The 10255-nt window shown below is 38.0% G+C and overlaps 1 protein-coding gene across 3 annotated transcripts in view; it reads left to right on the forward strand.

Annotated features, from left to right (window-relative positions):
* Positions 1–3633: 3633 nt before the first annotated feature.
* Positions 3634–10255, forward strand: part of LOC108250107 (cryptochrome-1) — a 95748-nt gene continuing 89126 nt past the window's right edge. Inside the window, exons 1-2 of one of the 3 annotated variants that reach the window (XM_037977215.1) lie at positions 3634–3806; positions 9442–9605. In XM_037977215.1, coding sequence (XP_037833143.1) covers positions 9448–9605 — 158 coding nt within the window. In that variant the 5' untranslated portion in view covers positions 3634–3806; positions 9442–9447. The remainder of the gene's footprint in view (positions 3807–9441; positions 9606–10255) is intronic. The other 2 variants (XM_037977214.1, XM_037977213.1) reach the window with 2 other exon arrangements.

Genomic DNA, 10255 nt, shown 5'->3' on the forward strand with positions numbered 1-10255 from the left:
TCGCCAACGTGCCCCACCTCCAGGCCTGGCTCCAGAGAGGGGCCCAGGTAACCCACGTCCGGGCGAGGGAACACTGTGTCCAATTCTGTTGCTCATCATAAGGAGTTTTTGGGCTGCACTTTGTCTGGCCCCTCACCTACGACCTGTCTGCCTTGGGTGACCCTACTAGGGGCATGAAGCCCCTGACAGCATAGCTCCTAGGATCATTTGGACACTCAAACCCCTCCACCACGGTAAGGTGGCAGCCCAGGGAGGGGTTCATAATTTCATGATACATTTAATTAATTAATGGGAGATTTGCACACATGTATTTCAAGTTTTATCTATTTATTTATTGGTATGCTTATGTATTTAATTTTGTCACTCCTAACCCTCCATAATCCACGACACATACACATTGTGAGATTACATGAGATCACACATCACAATTTTTTTTTAAGTTTGATCCAAACTACTGTCACACAGTAGACACACAGTTGTGTTATATAAATATACACAAGTTTAAATAATGTAAATGAAATAATTTGGCATTCTCATTCATTTAGCATACTTTAACATTTTTAGCAACTTTTGATATTGTGGTTGACTATCTGGAGTGAACACATTTTGTTAACTTTCTTTTTCAAATGTTGCTGCAGTTTATTTTGCAATGATTTATTCTTTGTTTTGCTTTGAGTTATCAGTTCCTTTGGAAATGTTGCTGGAAGTGCCTTACCAATTACTGGAGTCCCAGCAGGATCAGATCTGCTTGGAAATCAGATTAATTGGGTTGTGCCATGTTTGTCAGTAGGGGGAGCAGTTAAAATGTAGTTTGTTTTGATTCTTCTGCTTTTTGACCAGGTATTTTTGATATTGTAAATATCCTTTCAGAAGTTACTATTTAGCACTACTTTGATCAGTTTTGTTTTGTTGCCAGTAATTTTGTAATTTAGTCTATTTAATCTCTTCTTTAACACACTCTTGTGTCAGAATGGCCTGATCAGCCACTATATGCGTTTCCTTCTTGTTTGGAGGTCTGTTAGTGCTTTAGTTTCCTATGTTGGTAAGTGAGTTAAAGATCTGTTTTGTTTACCTTTTTTATGGGTTTGAAATTAAAATATTTTTGATTTAATAAAATGAATTGAAAGCTATTTATTCAAATCTTCTATGAAGATTCTGTAAAGGAGGAGGGGTATGTTTCTTCATCAACAATGGTTGGTGCAACGATGTGACTGTGATCTCCCAACATTGTTCAGCTGCTCTGGAATATCTGTTCATCAACTGTAAGACATTTTACTCTCCACGTGAGTTAACTTCATTTATCCTTGCCGCCGTCTACATCCCGCCGGACGCAAATGTTAATGAAGCTCAGCATGCACTCGCGACCCAGATTACATGTGTGGAGCGAACTTTTCCGGACTCCTTAGTCATAATTCTGGGTGACTTTAACAAATGCAATCTGTGCCAGGAATTACCCAAATACAGACAGTTTATTAAATATTCGACCAGAGCAGAGAACACCTTGGATCACTGCTACACCACTGTGAGCGGAGCATACCGGGCGGTCCCACGCCCAGCTCTAGGACTTTCAGACCACATTAGGTTCACCTGATACCAGCCTACAGGCAGAGGCTGAAGCTCGCCAAACCAGTGAGGAGGATCTCAAAGAAGTGGACCAATGTGGCAGTGGAGGAGCTTCGCAGCTGCCTGGATTCCACAGACTGGGAGATGTTCAGGGCGGCCACGAACAATCTGGATAAGTTTACTGACGCTGTGACCTCATACATCTGTTTCTGTGAGGACAGCATTGTTCCAACATGCACCAGGGTATCTTACAATAATGACAAGCCTTGGTTCACAAGTAAACTCAGGCAGCTTTGGATGGAGAAAAATAGAACATTCAAGAGTGGGGAGAGAAACAGCTATAAGGACGCAAAATACAGGTTTAACTCAGGGGTTAGGAAAGCTAAATCACTGATGGCCCTGTTTTTGTTGTTTTTGGTCAAACCTTGGAAATAATGTTATGTGTGATTTTATGTGATATTATGAGATATCACACTCAAAGTATTGTGAATGACATCAGCTACTACCGATTAAATTTCAGCTTAGTGTCTGTTAAACTGACGGAGGTATAGCAATTTTTTGAGTGGACTAATGTTTAATATCTGTAGTGGTCATGATGAAGTCAGGTATGACTTAAAAAGTTAATCAGTTGTAGAGTTTCATTAAAATCTGTCCAGTGGTTCAGGAGATATTTTGCTAACAGACAAACAGGGTCCTTGACCATTTTAAGCAAGGATCTTGTGCAATGGGTAGCACTAGTATGTGATGTAACTGACTCTCAGCTACAACATTAGATTTTAGCACAGTACTTGTAAAATTTTTGTGTTTTCTTAAGTCTGTGGTAGTCATTTTGATTTGAGTTAGCTTTAAAAGTTGATCATCAGCTGTAGAGTTGCAACCAATGATTATTGCCTGAAAGTTTTGTTAAAATCTGTCCAGAGGGTCAAGAGATATTTTGCTGACAGATAAGAGTTAACTCCAAATAATTAATGGCAAAATTTTAAACAACTAACTTGTGAGATCAGTTAATACTCAGTGTTATGGACTTGGCTGACTTACTATCTCATTAAAAGGTAGTTCATTATTTGTAGAACTGCCTGAGTAAGGGTTGTGGCTGTATTTTTTTTTTTTTTTTTTTTTTTTTTTTTTTTTTTTTTTTTTTAAGGTCAGTTGGATGGGGCGGCCTTCTTGAAAGAGACTGAATCCAAAAACATAAAAACATAAAGTCAGTCCTACACACGATTATCTACTGCTCAACAATATGACACACAACTTCCGCATTTCCATGCCTCTTAAGCGTGACTGACACAGTCCACGATTTACTGGCCAATGAGGAGGCCTTATTTGGAATCACCAAAGCCGCTTACGTTCGGTACGGCTGATGTTGCATTCGCGGCTATAGGATATGGTTGATGGTTTAATTAAATTATTTTACTGTTTGTAAATTATCCAATGAAATGTAAACCAATCAATATTTAACTTTTATTGTTGTCATAAGATTTATTTATATTTTTGCTGTAAATTTATCTGCATAATTGCGTAAATTGCGCGTGATATACCGGTTATAGATAGATAGATAGATAGATAGATAGATAGATAGATAGATAGATAGATAGATAGATAGATAGATAGATAGATAGATAGATAGATAGATAGATAGATAATTTTATTGATCCCAGGGGAAAGTAAAAAAGTGCTGCAGTATCATAACACTAAACAAACACATTAAACTAATCAAATTAAGATAAAAATATTAAAATAAAAGTTGATCATGACACTTAATAAACATTAAATAAACACCTTGTACTTATTTAAAAAACTAATAATGAACACATTAAAACTGAATAAATAACTTAAATAATCAACTGAATGTTCATCACAACACTAAACAAACATTAAATAAACACATTAAAGTAATATTGTGCACTTTTTCAGGTATGGAAAATAAAATAAAACGCTGAAACTGGTATAATCCTGCGCACAGATTAAATTTAGGGCGTCTTTGTCAATGAATAATGTTCATACCGGCTCCTTTGCCACCCAACTTTTTACTGAGGGTCATTGAACGCATCGGGTTGATATAAGCACTGAACATGCGCAGTGAGCTCAGCTGTTATGAAACGTAGAAGAGCAGCTTCTGGGCCCAAGAGGTAACTCTCAGACTCGAACCCGGCACACAGCTTCTCTTCGCACATCGGAGCCGAGGGAAGAAATGCTTGTTTCTCTGGGCCTGACATAAACATCTCGTGGGGAGCCAGTACGAGGTAAGACGGGTCCTTGAGGGTTTCAGTTCGGGGGGAGGGGGGCAGGTGGGTTACATAAGTGTGACCTCGTTTCTGACCGCATAGATGTAGTTTCCTCTGTGAGCCTTTAAAGTTTCTTTGATTCATATTCACGAGCGTGTTGAAGTCCTGGAGGTCAGTTTGACTCGTGAAGCAGAGGTAAATGTGTGCAGGTGTTAGAAATGAAATCCACAGAAACCCAGGACCCGGTTTAGGACAGACGGTCTGACCTAATTTCCATCATTAGGAGTCCAATGACTGCGAGCTGATTCAGATCAGGAAAGACCAGTTTTAATATCAGTGGACGAATAATTTTTACTTCTTTATTTATTTGGTTGACCTGGTGATGGTTAGACTTCATACTTTTCATATTTCCTAATTCATCAACACAATGCTTTTAAATAGTAAAATAATAATCATTATTATAATAATAATTCAAACTGTTGTAGTATTGTTAATTGTATTAACTAGTTAAAATCTTTGTAATATAGTTAGTATACAGGTTTAAACATACAGACATGCCTATATTAGTCGTATTTGTCCTAATATTATTTTGTTAAAAATTGTCTTGTATGATAAACTCATGATAAACTATTTAATTTTACACCAAAACGTGTGGCTTGATCAAGAACAGTGTCTTCTGACTTTAATTGAAAGAAGGAAAGAAAGAAATCAATGAATGGGATTTAGTAGGAGTGATTAAAAACCAGCCCAAGGTTTGTAGAGCTATAGCTCAGACATACTTAACAGTTGAAACCTCCATTAAAAGTTGAAAGGGGTCACAGAAAGTTAGATTTTGCAGGACTGAACTGGTGGGTTTTTTTTTTAGATCTTTAACAGTTTGTACACTAACATTTTAACTTGAACAGTTTTTACAAATTTTACTACAAAATGTTAAACTGACAATTAATGATGATACTAACTTTTGAATTGTCTAAAAATTTAAAATATTTTGCAATCACTCTTCTTACTGCTACAACCTTTTATGGTACGTATACAAATTATCTATCTAAATGTAGGTATTTTAGTCTTCCTTCACCTAATGTGTCTCTCACTGCTGTAGGGCTGATTGTTTTTGCTGAAATCCTCACAGAATGCAGAGCATGAACATCCAAACTTCCACACATTCAGTTGTGCTGTAGCTTAAACCAGTAGTGAGAGCTCTGTTTAACGCGTCATATTTCCTACATAAAAACACTAAAACAACAGTCAGAGTTGTGCCATGTCAGAGTGGTTGTAGTGCTGATTCAGTGATTACTTTCCATCAGGGTGTTTTGTTTTGTTTTTCTAAATCTATCCATTGGTTGTCATCTTTATTAATCCATTTGATTAGATACTACAGTTGAGTTGCTAAAAAGTAATTTTGAAAATGAAATTTAGTCTGCCTTGTATATTTTTCTTTTGTAATGTCATGTTGGGTTATTATTTTTGAGGGGCAGTATTTTTAAACGGATGTTATGGAGTCCAGATGTTTAAACCGTTTATCTGGGCATGTTACTGGTAGCATTGAGAATAAATAGTCAATTTGTGAAAGTGATTTTATTTTATTATTCTGCCAGTAAGTGACAATTAAAGGTTTGGCCAGCGTGTGAAATCATCTTTTATTTTTTGAAGTTGCTGAGTGTAGTTGAGTTTGAAAAGCTGTGACATAATGAGGAATTATTGATACCTAAATATTAAATATTACCTACGTGGAGTGGAAGTGCTGCGTTTTGAACTGTTTTGATTTGTTTCAATTTATTGTAATTTTAGAGATTTTGGAAAATTTATTGCTAGTTTAAAAGGTTTCTTGTAATGAATGTTGTAGATCTTCTAAGTATGATAATAAATCATCAGCATAAAGACTAACTGTATGTTCTGGACTGGTGTCTTGAATTAATTTAATTTTTTTTTTTTGTTTTGTTATTGTTGCAAGGGGTTCAATAAAGCTGACAATTAAGGAGAGAGAGGGTTTCCTTGTCTGATCCCACAGTGAAGAGAGAAACCTTGTGACATGATCTCTTCTGTGATTTCTGTGGTCCTGGGTGAAGTATATTATGTCTTTATCCTATGAATGAACGTAGGGATTAAAGTTCTCTGTTACCAAGACAGATTTCTGTCATTCGTAACATGGCCAGAATGGATTTCCATCATCTGTAAAAATGAGAAGGAAAATAAAAGTGTTTTTTGTTGTGGTCCCGTTAAAGCCATCTAATCTAATTATGATACAGGAATTAAACAGACACTGCTTTCAACAAATAAAGCCAACCAGAGTCAATGTTTTAGCCAATCAGAGCAGAGCAGAGCAGTGCGGGTCGTGCTTTCCAATGTACAGTTCGCCCGAGTGCAAGCAGTATTGAAACTTAGAGACTTTTTTTTTTTTTTTTTCAAAAACGTGACTAGTGACTTATCTGGTGTCTTTGAAGACTGACATAAAAGCAAGTAGGGTTCTAGTTGGAACTATGACATTCAAAAAAGAAAAAGAGGGAAGTTAGCATAGATGATTATCTTCCAGTGAGCTGTATGCAACGTGTCTTTGTTGGGACAATGGTTAGCATGTCTGCCTTACATGTAAGAGGTCTGGGTTTGATTACAGTCATTATAATTATTGTTATATTCAAATCGAAACACGCATCATTTTGTAAATGGCGACAGTAATGTTTCTATAATATATAAGACTTTGTTTGATAATTTCAATATATCATAATTTCTGTTGACTAACACTACAACAAATGTTCAGGAATGTTTTTGTTTGATTTAGTGAAGTTGTTTATTATTATTTAACCAAAAAAAGGTTATTTGAGCCGAAATTCAGCAGGTGGCTTCACAAGACCGAATACGGTAAGCATGTTTTGTACTTAGTGAAAATATTAATATGACGCATGCTAATTTATCCTTGTTTAACATGCTTTGTTTTGTTGTTACATGTAGTGATCCAACATGCAGCCTGTGCCACAGAAAGAGTCATTCCCAACTCACATTCTCAGTTAATGAAGGCAGCAGGTGATATGCATTCCTTTAAGGAATGCTATGCCTTTAATTTCTTATTAAGGAATTTAGTTTGTTAGATTTTGAAATGAGGTACACTGAGTCATCCCTTCAGTAACAGCCTGTTCGCATGGTTAAAAAAAAATGCTGCTGCGCTCCAAACGGCAGCCTGCTACTCAGTGATTAAGCAGTTTAAATTAGCAGCAGCATGTCTGGGAGAAACGTTCTGTTTGTCTTCCATCAGCTGTTCCCTTAATCAACACACTCCCGGATCCAATCTGGTGTCAGGAGTCTCACCCTGGCATGGTTTGATAAACGTGCTTCTCTGACCTCTTTTTGTGTAGGAGGGAGGAGGGGGCACAGATTGGTTGAAGTGAAGACATATGCTTTTACTGGTCGCACAGTTCGTAGGAGTGCTGATTCATGGAAGGGTTAAGAGCTGCACTAATGCCACCATGCTGCTGGAAAAGTGGGAGTTGTTAAAAATCATGGTGTTGTTAAAGACAGAAGAGGATGGTAACCTTTCACCTTGCATAAATAATTCATTTGTAACATTTTTTTAGTTCTATGGATTATTTAACATAATTGTTGCACTGCAGTAGTAAATTTACAAATTCACTTTTTATAAACTGTGCACTGTTTTATTTAATTTGCTGTGGATTGTTATATTACATCAATGCAGAGACATCAGTGTGATATTCACAGGTGTGGAGACTAAAGCAGGGAAACAGGAGGTGCATGCAGAGGAAGCAGAAACTAATTAAAATAATTGTTGACTACTTAACTAATTTTAAAAAATTTGTACCGATTAGTCAACTACCATAATATTCTGTAGTTGCAGCCTAACCGTTTTGCTTGTTTTAATTTTAACAGCTCAGTTAGGCTTTTTTAACTAAGCCATTCACGGCTCAGCGTTCACTCTGCAAAAATTAAAAATAAGATGTCAAAGTGGAGGTGGCTGCACTCTTAAATGTCCTACCGGGGCAGGGTGCTGGTTTTAAATAATCTTATTGCATCACAGCTGTGGCACAAGCTCTCTGTTTTAGACCCACCATCTGGTTTCCAGGTAAAAATACAATTAGAGATGGTAAACTTTTTCTGGAACGGGCTACATTGGGTGCCACAGTCTGTCTTGTTTGTACCAAGAGAGGAGGGGGCCAGGCCTTGTCCACCTGGCCAGCAGAACAGTTACGTTTCGCTTACAGTTTCTTCAAAAGTACCTGATAGGATCTCCTGACATTGTGTGGAGGAATGCGGCCAGCTGCATTCTCAGATGTGTTCATTTTTTGGGGATAGATGGTGCTCTGTTTTTAACTGATTTTAGCTTTTTAAAAATAAAAGGGTTGCCTCAGTTTTATCAACATGTTTTTAAATCATGTGCTTTTTTTAAACTGCACAAATCAAAAATGCATAATTCTCTGATTGGCTTTTAGAAGAACCGTTAGTTTGTGGAGCAAGAGTGGAGGTCCGTGACAGCACCATACCGGGTCTTTCAGAGGCTTTGTCAAGATCAGGGACGGTGACCCTGCGGCGGCTGGTGCAGGTGGCTGGACTTTTCTAATGTCGAGGAGGTTAGCTTGCTGCTTGGGGTCGGTCCGCCAGACTAGTGCGGCGCTTCCTGGAGCGGGTGAAGGAGCGGATGACAGCTGGGAAGAGGTGGCCCCTGCAGCTACACGTCCCAGAAAAGTGCCTGCCTGACCCGACTGACCTGTTCCCGGATGTGTTCCTGGATCCGGATTTTGAGGAGGACAGTGGTCCCCTGCTGCACAGTACGGACTCAGGGATGGAATTATGTCAAACGGGCCCAAAAGTCCTGTACAAATATTGTATAAAAATCCTGAAAAGAGAACTCTCCAAAACAGAGCCATCGGTGTGGTGTGACAAACTCGGAGGGGAAAAAAACGCAGTGGAGGACTATACAAGCCTCCAATAAAGAAAAGGACTGGTGATCTTCAGTGGAGGATCCTTCACGGGGCCATCGCAACGAACTAATTTTTATCGGTCATCAGTCCTGGGGTTTTAAGAGTGTCCTTTTTGCAGTTTGTCTGAGAATGTGTTTCATGCTTTTATAGATTGTGTACGGTTGACTGTTTTTAAAAAATTTTTATGAGAATTTTTAGCCTCTTTGGTGTGGTTTTTACCAATTCCATTTTTACCTACGGTGTGCATTACAGTTGAGCCACTAGTTTCAAATCCCGGATTTAAAATTTTTTAATTGCAGAAGCTAAAATGGCTATTTACTTAATTCGAAGGGACAAAATGCAGGCTGGACCTCAACTTGATGCCGTGACGCTGTGGAAGTGTAACATCAAAGCCAGTTTGAGGTTGGAGTTTTGCTTCCACAGAGCCACCGGAGATTTGAAGGGCTTTTTACAATTGTGGGGTTTTAAGTGTTTTGTGCACCATTTTTAATCAGGAAGAACTACAATATATCAAACTGCTAATGTAAATATTTATTGTTTTTCTAGTCTAGGCCTGATTATGTAACAGTTTATTGTAAAGTTATTGTATAATAAATGTTTTTGTTACAATCAAAAAAAAATCTTCTTCATCAACTTCTTCTTTTTCTCAGTTTAAAACAAGAAAAGTTTAAAAACATCAAGTCCTTTCAGACCTTCACTCAGCTCATCTTCTCATCCTCCCTCTCCAGGGTGAAATGGCCCCAAATTCCATCCATTGGTTCCGAAAGGGACTGCGTCTCCATGACAACCCAGCACTACGAGAGGCGGTGCAGGGGGCGGCCACAGTGCGCTGCGTGTACTTCCTGGATCCATGGTTTGCAGGCTCCTCTAATGTTGGGGTGAACAGATGGAGGTAAGAGCCATTCAGTCTTTTCTTTTTCTTATTGGGATAATTACCAGTGCTGCATTCACATCTTCTAGCAGAATTTCAGAGGGCACTTTGTTGCTTAGCCTCGGCAAGGAGTGCAGGTCATAGGTGTTTAGCTTGGTCACAGTCTTACTTCTCAGGTCATCTGCCCTCGTAGTCAGTTCCTCATGGCTTATCAATAGGGCTTGGTACCCATACTTGGATGGTGGGGATGATAGTATCTCCCCTCTGACCTGTTGTTTTGGCTCCCCCTTGATGTAGCATCATTGCTGAATCTCATCAATCTCTAGGTGTGATAGCAGGTTTTGCTCTAGAATTGGAACTCTGGGTTCAAAGTTGCTTTGTAGTCAGTTTGGATAATGGGTATAACATTTTTCATCAGAATGTCCTGGTCCCTCAACAATCCAGGTGACATCAGAGTTAATCCAGTCAACATCCAAGCCCGTATGGCATTATTTCTATGTCTGTCACTCATAATGTTAGCAAGGTTGCTTGGACATTGGCACCAGGATTTGAACCCCAAACGCCTGATCTTATATATATATATATATATATATATATATATATATATATATATATATATATATATATATATATATATATATATATATATATATATATATATATATATATAT

Source organism: Kryptolebias marmoratus, linkage group LG8 (genome assembly GCF_001649575.2).
Source record: "Kryptolebias marmoratus isolate JLee-2015 linkage group LG8, ASM164957v2, whole genome shotgun sequence".
Taxonomy (NCBI): Eukaryota; Metazoa; Chordata; class Actinopteri; order Cyprinodontiformes; family Rivulidae; genus Kryptolebias; species Kryptolebias marmoratus.